This window comes from Sus scrofa, chromosome 7, assembly GCF_054392235.1.
Source record: "Sus scrofa isolate SSC_HxYL_T2T_F1_AM1 chromosome 7, Sscrofa_HxYL_maternal_Yorkshire_Landrace_v2.0, whole genome shotgun sequence".
NCBI lineage: Eukaryota > Metazoa > Chordata > Mammalia > Artiodactyla > Suidae > Sus > Sus scrofa.
In genome coordinates this window covers 1,336,239-1,348,753 of record NC_139389.1, presented here as the reverse complement: position 1 = coordinate 1,348,753, position 12,515 = coordinate 1,336,239, and the positions used below count along the sequence as shown (strand labels likewise).

Here is a 12,515-nt window from a genome sequence, read left to right as displayed (position 1 = left end):
AGGGCAGAGCCCTTCCCGGAAGCATAGAGCCAGACTCCCCAGAAGGCACTGCAGCAGGTTCCCAAAGCAGATGGTCTAGGGCCCTACGCCTACAGTAGGAATTCAGGGCTTTCTCCTAACGGGAAGATAAGCCTCGAGTTTGTCCCAGCATCCTCGGGTACCACGAGGTCTCCTGGGAGATTCGAGAGGGTGAGATGGTGAAGCCAGTCCACCCCCGGTTCTCCAAGGACAGGCGGGGGAGACCAAACATCCTGGGCCCCGCAGAGGATGCGGGCCAGCCAGAGCAGGCCTCAAGGCCCCGCCCCTCGGGGACAGGGCCCTCCCCCAGACTCAGGTCCCGCCCACCGGCCACCGCGCGCCTCCAGCGAAGGGCGTGGCCTGCCGCCGGGCTGCGCGGCCTCCAGCGAAGGGCGTGGCCTGCCGCCGGGCTGCGCGGCCGCCGGCGGGGGCGGGGCTTGCCGCCGGCGCGGCGGCGCGGCGCGTTGACGCGACTGACGCGGCGCCCGCTGGGCCGCTGCCCCGCCGCCCGGCCCGCCCCCGGCCCGCCCCGGCCGGCCTCCCGGGCGGCCCTGTCAGTGTGGCGGCCGGCCGCGAGGTGCGCTGGTCCTGCAGCCGGGAGGCGGTTCGCGCGGCACACCCCCGGCCCTCCGCGCCCTACCTCAGCCCGGACATGGCCCACGCGGCGGCGCGCTGCCCCAGCGGCCGCGGCTCCGGGGACGGCGAGACCGGCAAGCCCAGGAAGGTGGCGCTCATCACGGGCATCACCGGCCAGGTGAGCGGGGCGGGCGCCGCGGCACGTGCGCTCGGGGCCGCGGGGGCGGGGGCCGCGGGTGGGCTCGCCGCCCGGCGGATGCCCGGCGCGGGGCGGCCTCCGCGCTGCGCGGCCCCCTCGCCAGGTCGGCTTCCAGACCGAAAAGGAAAAAAGGAGCGCGGGCTGTGCAGTCACAGACCAGGAAACGTTTTAAATAAAAGCGCAGCTCGCGGAAACTTCCGCGACCGCGGGACGCGTGGGGCCGGCCCAGGCTTGGCCCCGGCGCGGCGGGACCGAGCTCTCCGCGCCGCGCGCCGCGGGCCTGCGCGCTGTCGGGACGCGGTTCTGCAGAAGGGACCGCGGGCCCGGAGCCCCCCGGGCGGCGGCCGCTTACCGTGGACGGGGGACGGTCGCCTGACAGCGAGTGCACTTGCGCCCCTTGTCGCTCAGGGTTCCCAGCAACTCCTCGAGGGCGGCAGGTGTGACCCCACCCTGCAGATGTGGAAGCTGAGGCCCCAGGGCTCGCGACGGGCAAGTGCCCTGCAGGGCTCCCAGAGCTCTCCAGCATTAGGACGGAGGCCGAAATTGCCTAGACGGGGTCAGAGAACGTGGGACAGCTTTAACTGGTGGATCCTGCCTGACTTCTGGTGTCTCGTGCATCTCACCGTGCTGGAGGTGTTCCAGTAAACACGTCTTTGGAAACCGGTGGGAGGCCGTGGCCGCACGAGGGTCTGAGGTTGAGGAAGAGAAAGAGAGCCCTGCAGTTCAGTCAAGGGCCTGCAGAAGTTCGATATCATCCAGAAATGAGTTAGGCTGTTCACGTGGCTCCGTGGGCATGGCTCATGCCAGGCTAAGTGACCTGCCGTAGGAATCCTTGCAGATTAGAAGTGAAGCCGCATTCAGAGCTGAGTGCAGGCGTCGGGCTGGTACTGAGTGGCCAGGAAGGCGCTCTGGCGGCCCACTCTGCTTGTCCCCTGGGCTACCCCAAGGGTGTCTTCCTAAGCCCATTTCAGACACTTCTGCTCCCACCCTTCATTCCAGCTTTAACCCCTGCCTGAGAGTCGGTGTCCTCGTAGCCTCTGCCCCAGTGCGCCCCACTGCCTCCAGCACCCACCCTTGCTTGCTGGGTGCCCTGTGGGCTTCTGCAGCCCCTGGCATAGTGCTGGATTTTGGTTGGCATGTATGCCCTTGCCGATGGAGTTCTCGGCTCTGCTCCGCGTTTATCGTCTAGGACAGTGACGCCCACCGTGTGTGTCAAGGGTCACCTGAGTCCCTTGATGTTCAGGCCAGGCTCTGACGATGCCAGCTATTGTCCATTTCCTCAGTAACGTCAGGGGAGAGCTTGCTGAGCCACCCACTCTACTACGGGGCATTTTATATTTCCCTGCGTAAGAGGCAGGTACAATTTTTGTCCCCTTTTATACCTGGCTAAGTCAGGTTAATATGTCCCCCCAGGGCGCACACCTCAGGAGTGTCAGAGCCGAGATGTGAACCCAAGAGTTGCTCTAAGCCATTTTGTTATCCTGCCCGTGGTAAGCCACACACCTACCACACACGCTAAGTTACAGCCGTGTGTGTGTGTGTGTGTGTGTGTGTGTGTGGTTTTTCTCTAAGAAGAGGCCTCAGATTCAAGGTGGCTGTTGTGCCAGCATCGGCTTGGATGGGTTGTCCCAGGTTTCCACGCGCTCGTGCTCTGTGTGTGGGCATCACCAGTCCTTAGAGCGGTCACTCCAGCTTTTTCTTCTTTCTGTCTCTTCCTGGCACAGCCTTGGGCATCATTGCCCAGGGTTTTTATCTTTTAAATCACCTTGAAGAAAATAAGGCTCTGGCTCAGCGCTGCTGCCTGTAGGCCCTCTGCCAGCCACCCCAGGGCTCACCTCAGGGTCTGCTCGGGTTCACTCCTCTCTCCTCCACAGGAGAGAAGCTCCTGCTTTTCTCCGAATGTGGTCGCCTGGTACCTGGTCAGGCTTGGTATTTTGTGGCCAAAGGCCCTCGCAGGTCTCACTCTGTGACTCAGCTGAAGTCTCTGTCCTCACCCTGATCCAGCCTGACGCAGCCCTTGCAGGCCTTGTAGTTTCTTTTCTGTGTGTTTACGGAGTACATCCCTGTTGGCTTTGTAGGTAATTTACATCTCTCAGTTCTTTGGTTTGTACTCGCCTTTAAGCTGGAAACCCTTTACGCCTACTTCCTCCCTTGTGGTTTCACGTAGTGGGCTCCCAGGGACAGTGGCTCACTCTTCCCGTTAACAGGACGCGTCTTTACCGCGCGTCTGCAGCGTGCGAGCCTTGCTCTGTTGCTGCGGGGAACAGCGGGATGTGTTGTACTGCGCACTCTCTCCTCCAGGGTCTCACGGTTTTCCAGGACTTAATGCACATGATAAAGTGCGTATGTACAAGCATGTTAGGGACCCTGTGACTGGTCCATCCAACCTCAGGACACTGGGAGAAGTCCCTGAATGCTGGGAAGAGCAGGGACTGTCTTTGGGGGAACAGCATGTCCAGGAGTGTGGAGAGGGGGAGAGTTTGGGGGACAGTGAGAGCCAAAATATAGTGATAATAGGAGGAAAGATAATGAATTACATTTTATACCCCTTGCTTATTTCCAAAAAGGTTCTGAGGTGACCTCAATAAAAAACATCATTAGGAGTTTCCTGGTGGCTCAGTGGGTTAAGGGTTGTTGAGGATTTGGCATTGTCACTGCTGTGGTGCTGGTTCAATCCCTGGCCTGAGAACTTTCACATGCTGTGGACATGGCCAAAACAAATAAATGAATAAGTAAGGAAGGAAATAAACAGCTTAAAAAAACAAACAAACCCAAACACGTCAATAGACCATCCTAAGGAGAAGGAAAAAACCAGCCATCTGCCATGAAGGCAGTAGAAAGATGGAGGTAGGGTATCTGGGGCTGAGAGCAGCGGTCAGGTGGCATGAGATTCAGCTTTGAACTCCTGACTGTCCAGACCCGTGGGTAGGACTTGTTATTGGTGCTGAGCTCCCCAGGTTGGGGGGAGGGGTGTGTGTGACTCAACTACAGATGTTGAGCCACACGGGAGCGTCATCGCCCTGGGCACTTGTGTCCCCTCCAGGCAGTGAGAGCACACCTTTCAGTGGGTAGACACGCTAGAGAATCGAATGGTCTGTGTTGGTAGATTCCTCTCTTTTCAGTATCTGTTGTGTCACTCTAGGCTCTGCCAGACTAGGCAAGTTGAACCGTAGATGACCCGTCAGGTGTGTTGCTAGTGAGTTAATATTGGAGTTTCGAGTATGGACGAGTGTGACACACGAGGTCCTTCGCGCCTGCAGGTGGCCTAGATTTTCCTCGGAAGGTTGTTTAGATCTGGTCAGACATGGATGCAGGTGCGGGTTCCAGAGTTCTGCACCATGAGGCATGGGGACACGCGGGGACACATGTTAATTTTACACGGTTGAGTAGTTAGCCCTTGTCAAGCGGAGTTCACGTGTCTGCCGTTGGAAGACAATGTGTTTTTGGTAAATCTTGCACAGATAACAAAGAGGGACCCTTTGAGTTGTCAAGGTCAGCTTATTTAAGACGTGATATTTTGTGTCATGATTTTATTTTTGTGGACTTATTTTTTTATTTTCACGAATTTCATTATTCTGAGCATATTCTAGCTGCCGTAAACCTACCGTAGCCTTCAAAGAGAACACATGCAAAACAGATAACAGGAGTCCCCAGACTCAGGTGTCTCTCACGGGCTTTATCTAGAATTAATTTAGGGGAGTTCCCCTCCTGGCACAGCGGAAACGAACCCGACTAGTATCCATGAGGGCTAGAATCCGTGATCCCTGGCCTCGATCAATGGGTCGGGGATCTGGCGTTGCCATGAGCTGTGGTGTAGGTCGCAGATTCGGTTTGGATCCTGTGTTGCTGTGGCTGTCGTGTAGGCCGGCAGCTGTAGCTCTGATTTGACCCCTAGCCTGGGAATTTCCATATGCCTTGGTATGGCCGTAAAAAAAAATTAATTTAGGATGTTAGAAAGTGGTAATTTAGAATCGGCTACCATTCTTTCCACCGTTTCCCTGAACTCTTTTAAGTAATGCTTCTGCTGAATCCTACTAGATGAAAGGGATATTACGTGTTTTGGTTTTACTTCTCGTCCATATTTGATTTGCCACACATTTCTTCCTTCCAACATAGGTATTAGAATCACCACTTGTGTTGATGGAGATGTAGTAAAATGTGGTGAGCTCTGTGAAAATGTTTGATCGGAATCCTAGCCAAAGTTGTGTCCAGGTCAAGGGGAGGCCCACGCTTGATTCTGACGTCTGCCTGGGAGGGGTGGGCGTAAAGGGCCGGAGCTGGGTCTGCAGGATCGTGGTCCTCGATGGTAGGAAGACACTGTCTGTGTCACTTGCCCCCTTATCTAGTGTCCCTGACACAGGTTAATACTCATGATACTTGATCATTACATTAATCTTTTCTTACTGGTTACTGTCTTGCAGAAAGCTTGCCCGGAAGCCATAGACGTGTGTAGGAATGGGAGCAGAGTACTGCGATGCGTTTCCTGTTGGTCGGGTGGAAGCAAGGCACCGTGGGGTTCTGGGGAGCACTGGGTCGCATATACCTAACAGACACCCTGCAGTTTAGGAGATAAAATGATGTAGAGGGCGTGGGATATACCCGTTTGAGGGAGAAAAAACCCATGGTCCAGTTTTGTAAGAAACTTTTTTTATATTCATATTAACCACTGAATTAAAAAAAAATTCCGTTGATGTTGGGATTTTAGTGTGGAGTTAAATTACCATCAGCATGTGGAGGAGGCGGCGAGGGAGGCGGTGAGCCTGGAGGAGTGTGACACAGACAGTTAGTGCTGGGTTAGGACGGGGGCTGCTGTCCTTCCTGGTCTAGGACTGGTCCACGTTGTCCTCCACCGAGAGTAGGGACAAGGCTGCTTTGAGCTAGAAACTGGAGCAGGAGCAGTAAATGTACAGTATGGTGTTGGGTAAAGTTGAATAATAACAAGTTACATCTGGAAAGTAATCCAGTCTATTTCAGTATTTAAGGAAAGGGTGACTTTATGTTAACTTTATATAACATTTAACATCTTATTTTAACAAAGCATTTGCAGTTTGAAAAGATGGAGAGGTAATTAAATAAGACTCTTTAGTGTTTAATCTACCAAGGAAGATAAATAAAGGATTAATGCAGCTAAAGGGAGATTAGCTTTGGACAGGACACACTTCAGAGAGCTCGGACATTCGCGGTTCATCCGAGGCTGAGTGCTCTGTGCACCTGAGCTCGAGGGTGCCTCCGGCCCTGCCTGGTCCACCCAGGATGTGGGGCCCAGTGCCGCCAGCTCGTGCCGGGCTCCGGGACTCCTCGGCTGAAGTCCAGGCGAGTGTTCTTAGTTACTGCCGAGATTGCTGAGCTGAACTGGAAGACCGGTTAACTGTCCTTGTGATCCTCAGTGGCTTCTCGCTGACATGCGGAGGCCCCACTGCCTGTCCTTTGACGCAGCCTTCCCTGAACTTTTCTGGGACAGAAGTTCTCACTAAAGGGGAGTTATTTGCCTGTGATTCCATGTAGAGAATCAAGCTTAAGGAGTGAGGCAGAATGTTTGCCTTGCATCAGGATTCTAGATACTTGGAGATAATTATTTGTGGGGAGGGCACAGAAGAAAGTTACTGGCATTGACAGAATGTTACTGTGTGCCAGGCCCTGTGCCCCACACTTTAAAGACTTTATCTCGGGGCACTGCCCGGGCTTTGGTTTTTGCTGTCCTGTCCGCCTCAGGTGAAGCAAGGACACTGAGCCGGAGAGAGCGCCCCTTGCCCGAGATCCCTGCTGCCCTGGTCTTGTCCCGGGACCTTTCTCCTGTGTCCTGGCAGACGGGCCCTGCGGGTCAGACTGTTGACAAACTGTGGAAGTTCCCTGGTGTCGGGAAGCAAGCTGTGTTTACCCGCTGCTGTTTGATGAGTGCTTTGCCAGTTAGGTGACGTTGACATTAAAGCTCGTCTGTCTCAGGAGCCGTCCGCGGTGCGGGTGGGAAGGGGAGGGCTGTTCTCTGCAGCTATTGAGAACGCCGTGGCCGCTCCTCCGTTCTCCGAGGGGTCTCACAGGAAGGGATGGAAGTGGTGGGAGCAGAGGGCCCTTCTCTGCCGTCTGCCGGGCTCTTTCCCCCAGAGGGTCGCCAGCCGGTAGCCTGCTTCTGCTCGGCGAGGCGGGAGGGCCCTGGGGCGGCGGTGGCAGGGGCGAGGGGTTCTCGGGCTGATGGCTGCAGAGCTTCCCGTGGGCCCTGGTGGGCGCATGGGCGGCGAGTCCTCGCTGGGGGAGAGGCAGGTGAGCGGGGACAGGCTAGAGCATGTGGCCGCCACGGCTTGTCCTCTGGGGTCCACAGGGCTGTGCAGACCTTTCCACCGCTAGTTCTGGGGTGTGCTCGTCACCTCAGAGGGCAACCCTGTACCCGTGAAGAGGTGGCTCCTGCCCCGTGTCCTGTGTCCGGGGTCCCGTCCCGGAGGGTGCATGCAAACGCGGCAGGCTCTCTGTACGTGGCTGCTGGGACTTTGCGGTCAGGTCCGCCCCTTTGTAGCCCGCGCCAGGGCCTCACTCCTTTCCTTCCAGGGCTGCGTGCTGTTCCGTCGAACGGCCACGTGTGTTTCCTGCTCACCTGTCCAGGGACATCTGGGTCGTTTTTACCTCCTGGCCGATGCCGGCCATGCTGCCGCCAACGCCCCCAGGCAGGCATGTCTTGGATGCCTCTCGTCAGTTCCGGGGTTCCTGTCCCGGAGGGGGACCACGGGCTGGATTTCCAACGTTGCAAGAGCTCCGAGGGCCGTCGGGAGGAATTAGGACTGAGGAGGGCTTTTTGACCTCGGCGGTCCTTTGGCGGCCTTCGGTGGTGCTAAGAAGGGACATGGGTCAGGCTGCAGGGTGGCCGCAGGGCCAGGCGGGGCTGCGGCCCGGGGCCCAGAGTGGGCGGCGTGGCGGGGAAGGAGGCGCGGGGTCTCGTGGGCGGAGGGCGTCCGGGCCGCTGAGGGGTCTTGCTTTTCCTGATGGAAGGGCTTCTTGTCAGGTCGGAGGGGAGCCGGGTGGAGGTGAGGCCCGCGGGGCTCCGGAGGCGGCCGAGGCGGGAGCCCCCGGGCAGAGGCGCGGAGGAGAGAGCCGGCGATGGGGGCCGGGGGCGGCGCCTTGGGTCTGACCGGCGCCCGCGCACCGCGAGGCGGTGGCGAGGGGAGGAGGGCGGTCGCGGGCCAGGCTTGCGGCCCCCGAGACGCACGAGGGCGCGGGGCGGCCGGCAGCTGCGGCTCCTGCATCTGCCGCACCGAGTCTCGGTGAGAAGCCGCGTGGGGGCTCGATGTTCAGCCGCGGCCTCGGGGCGAGTGCGGGGCCCTGGCTGGGCCTGTTCGGGGTCCGGGGCCCGGCGAGGAGGCGTCCCGAGTGCCGGGAGAGCCCAGGTTTTCAGCTTTCGGGGGCTGACGAAACCTTGAGACTGACGGGCTGCGGCCGGGGTTTGGAGTGAAGGGCGTTTCCCACCTGCTCTCAGTCATCCGGATGCCGGAGACATTTCGGCCCAGGCCGCAGCCACGCGGCCGGGCTCCCGAGCCGTCGCCGGTCAGGGTCTACTCTCTTGGCCGCCTGACCTTCCGTCCGGCTGCTTTGCTCTTTCGGTGAAAGAAGGGGCCGAACGTGTGCAGCGGCGTTGGCGTTGGTCTGTCGGCTGCATTTGGGAGCCACCATCCAATGCTGTTTCATTAAATAGCAGTTGTTCCCTTGTCCGATTCTCGGACTCGGCTATAGGCCTGCCGTGACCGTTGCTTCTGGAGCCCAGGGCTGGCCGCGTCTGCAGACTGTGCGGAGGGCAGGGCTGGGCGTTGAAGCCAGGGCGCCGCGAGGAGCCTGGGGTTAAGGTGCCGGGGGCACTGGACCCTCCCTCCCTGGGTACCTCGTACGTGGAAGGTGAGGGTGCCGCCCGTGGGTTGGTTGGTTGAGATTCCATTTTTGCCACATTCTTCGGCGGGCTGGCCAGACCCCTGCCTCACAGAGAGGGGCTCCCAGGTCCCCCAGGTCCCCCTGGCCCTGCTTGAGCAGCTGTCCTTTGTCCTTGGGTGGGTTGGAAGGAATGTGCAAATGGTTGTGTTGTTTCAGATTTAACTGGGAACCGGAAACCGAAATCAAGTTTTGGGGCGCCTCTGGAGGTTTTGACTGGGTTTTGTGAGGTCGGTCAGCCCTTGGCGGGGTGGGGAGGAGAGTATTGAGTGCATTTCTCAAGGGTGAATAGGAAGATTTTCCGGGGGTTGTTTTTGAGGGGAAATGATAATACATAATGGATTTTTCAGAGAGTGTTGCTTTTCTACATTTTAATATAAACCTTGGAAAGGGGACATAGACATTGGAACAGATATCGGACTGTTTCTATTATTACTTTTTCTTTCAGCTTTCTTTGTGTACTGTAGTGGTTTTTCATTTTACCCCTTTATCCATTTTGCTGTTTTGACTACTTTTGGACATTTTTGAATTATTTCAGCTCATAATATTTTCTTTCCATTGAGTTGTCTTTCAATCTTTACTGCTGTTTGAACATGTCGATTTTAAGCTATTTAACTATCACCAAAAGTTTCTACTTTCGCCAGCCTGTTGTGGGAATTTTGATTCTTTTTTTTTTTTTTTTTTTTTTTTTTTTTTAAGGGCTGCACCTGCAGCACATGGAAGTTCCCGGGCTAGGGGTCTAACCTGAGCTCCAGCTACCAGCCTACACCACAGCCACAGCCACACGGGATCCAAGCTGCGTCTGCGACCTACACCACAGCTCACGGCAATGCTGGATCCTTAACCCACTGAGTGGGGCCAGGGATAACATTGGGTCCTTAATCCACTGAACTGCAATGGTAACTCCGGGAATTTTGACTTCAATTCCTAAAAGCAAGGGTGTGTTTTAGAAGGGGTTCTTTTATGGAGCCCAGGCTGGTGATTGGGAGCCAGCCTGTCTTGGAAGAGCCCTGTGTGGGGCCCAGAGGCGGAAGGGTGTGGAGCGGGCCCCGGAGCCCCGGGATGCCTGCTGGGCTTTTTGAGCTGCACAGATTGGTGCTCCTGAGGGGCTTTGGTTTTCTTCCCTTTGACTGTGGCCGTCCTGACCTCGGGGTCGGAGGTGACCCCCCCGAGGAGTGGCATTCCTGAGTTCCCAGTGGGAGTGGGGCAGCTGCATGAGGAGGCCATTGACCCACGTGGATGATGCGTCTTGGGTTTGGGCCGTGGGGCACCAGCCTGCTGCAGGCTCTTGAGGGGTCTTCAGCGACCCTGGCTGGGACGGGAGGAGTGGGCCTAGGAGGTGGAGTTGAAGGCGTAGGCCCAGCTGGTGGCGGCCCGGCTCCTCGGCGACCAGCAGAGGTGGCTGACCTGCAAGTTTCTAACCTGATGCTCTGACGTTCTGTTCTGCTGCAGTGAAGTTGGGAGTATGCGGCTTTTTCTGTCAGGCAGTTTTGGTGACGTCGGCCTTTCTGGTGGCCGAATCCTGGCCTTGGAGTCGGGAGAAGCCCTTGCTGAGGGGGAGGCGGCCCAGGTGGGTCTGGACCTGAGCACGGCGCTCTCTGCCCGCCTGCCTGGGTGCGGGGGTGTGGGGGCAAGAGGCCTAAGCGGTGGCATCCGGGACAGGGCCCGCTCTCCCAGGGGAGTGTTCTGGTTTTCCAGCGAAGCAGGCAGGACTCTCAGCCCTTAGCTTATGTCGCAGAGGGCCAGTGCTGAGTGACAGCCAGGGTGATGCGGCCTCCCTGTTTGCATCCGGGGAAAGCCAGGCCTGCTCGGACAGGGTCTATCCTGTTTCTGTGGGGCAAGCCCCGAAGCTGAGCGGTGCCTCTGTGGCTGGGGCCCCGCAGGTGAAGCTGCTGCTTTTCCTTGTGCATTGAACTTCCCAGGGTGGACTCTGCTGGCGAGCAGAGGGGCTCAGGGTGGGGGTGCCTGGCTTCCCTGAAGGGCGGGAGGCTAGATGTCCACATTCCCGGAACTGCAAAGGCGAAAAAGGTGCCAGGGCCTGTGCCAGGAGCTGCAGGTGAGTTCCGGGAGGTTGTGCCCACAGCCGAGCCCCACCCTGTCCTCACGTGGCCACTGTGACTCAGGCGCACCTGTGCCAAATGGCGCTTTATTCTGGAAGCCCAAGGAGACAGCCCTGTGCTCTGTCCACCCAGCCCTTCAGCTCTGCTGGGGTTAACCTTTCACTCCTTTGCTGCTCCCACCTTTGTGGTTCCTGCCGAGGGCTCCCCCCGCCCGTCCCTCTCTAGGAATCACTGACATTCCCCCCAGAATCAGAGTTTCTCTAGATTTGGGGCTGGTCCGCTCGTTCCAGAAGGATACTTTGTTTTTCCTTTTGCTGCTTCGACCTTCGACCTTCGCTTTTAGTCCTCGCTGAAGAAATTCACCTTTTGCAGCTGAAGTTGGAACTGTCTGTAAAGCGTGGACAGCTGCCAGCATTCGAGGCACAGCAGAGTCATGTGCGGAGCTTGGAAGGTCTTGGCTCTTCCCCTGTTCAGTTTGGTGGGTGTTGGGTGGGCTCTTCGCAAGAGCTAGACTGGCTCTTCGAAAAAATGTTCCCGCTGATGCAGAAGTGAGAACCTGTTTTTTTTTTCTTTTGGCCACACCGTAGCATGCAGAAGTTCCTGAGCCAGGGGTCGAACCCTCACTACAGCAGTGACAACGCCAGGTCCTTAATGGCCAGGCCACCAGGAAACTCCAAAACTCCATTTAAAGTGAGGACCTTCGGATCCAAAACCTTTGAACTTTTCTGATCCGATAACCACACTGAAGGGGACTGTGGTAGTGACTTGAAGACAAACTAATTTTTTTCCTTAACGCTTTCTCAGTTAAAAAAAAAATACCTGCTCACTGTAGAAAAATTGGGAAGTTTAAGACTTTTTAAAGTATCAGGGAAAAAAAACCCGCCAAGATTACACCCGTCAGAATCAGCCACCGACAGCGTTATTAGCATCTCTAGTTTTTTTTTTTTTTTTTGGCCTTGCCCAGGGCTTGCAGAAGTTCCCGGGCCCAGGATTGAACCGGCGCCATAGCACCAACTCCTGTTAGTGTCTTTTTTTTCATTGTTTTGTCTGTTTCTGATTCACATCACTGCTTTTCAGCAGGCATTACTGGCCTAGAGTGGGACATGGCTTTTCCAGGTCTGGAATTGTCCCCGATGCTTCTTTAGGAACCAGCACATGCTGGCTGTGTACAAGGCCTGTGGGGCCGTGGACACACCTCAGGGCGAGGGAAACCCATCTTCAAGATCTCTTGTCACGTCACTCAGGTGGCACCTCCCTGGGCTCCGTTACAGTTGTCACAGACATCTGCTTGTGTGTTTTGGTTTAAGTGTTTTTTTGTTTTTTGTTTTTTTAATTGATTTCCTATTTTGAGTGAGATTATGTAATTTAGGGGGATACATGCAAACAGGATCAGTTCATTAATTTTTCTTTTTGGCCGTGCTCTTGGCATGCAAGAGTTCCTGGGTCAGGGATCACGCCCAGCCACAACTGTAAACAGAGCCACAGCAGTGACAACTTGAATCCTTAACCCATTGAGCCAGGAGGGACACCGCATTAATTTTGGCTGTTAAATGCAAAAGCTTTGGGAGTTCCCACTGTGGCTCAGTGGGTTATGAACCTGACTAGTATCCATGAGGACATGGGTTCAATCCCTGGCCTTGCTCAGTGGCTCTAGGATATCGCATTGCTGGTTGTAGACGTGGCTCGATCCCGCGTCGCTGGGGCTGGCAACTGCAGTTCTGATTCCACCCCAGCCTGGAACTTCCATATGCTGCAGG

General features: G+C 56.5%; 1 protein-coding gene across 4 annotated transcripts in view; it reads left to right on the top strand.

Moving 5' to 3' along the window:
- Nucleotides 1-574: 574 nt before the first annotated feature.
- Nucleotides 575-12,515, top strand: part of GMDS (GDP-mannose 4,6-dehydratase) — a 434,734-nt gene continuing 422,793 nt past the window's right edge. For all 4 annotated transcript variants that reach the window (XR_014809429.1, XM_084967197.1, XM_021099749.2 and 1 more), the window contains exon 1: nt 575-772. Coding sequence is in view for 3 of the 4 variants with exons in the window: in XM_084967197.1 (XP_084823323.1) it covers nt 671-772 (102 nt within the window). In the remaining variant the exon portion in view is untranslated. The remainder of the gene's footprint in view (nt 773-12,515) is intronic.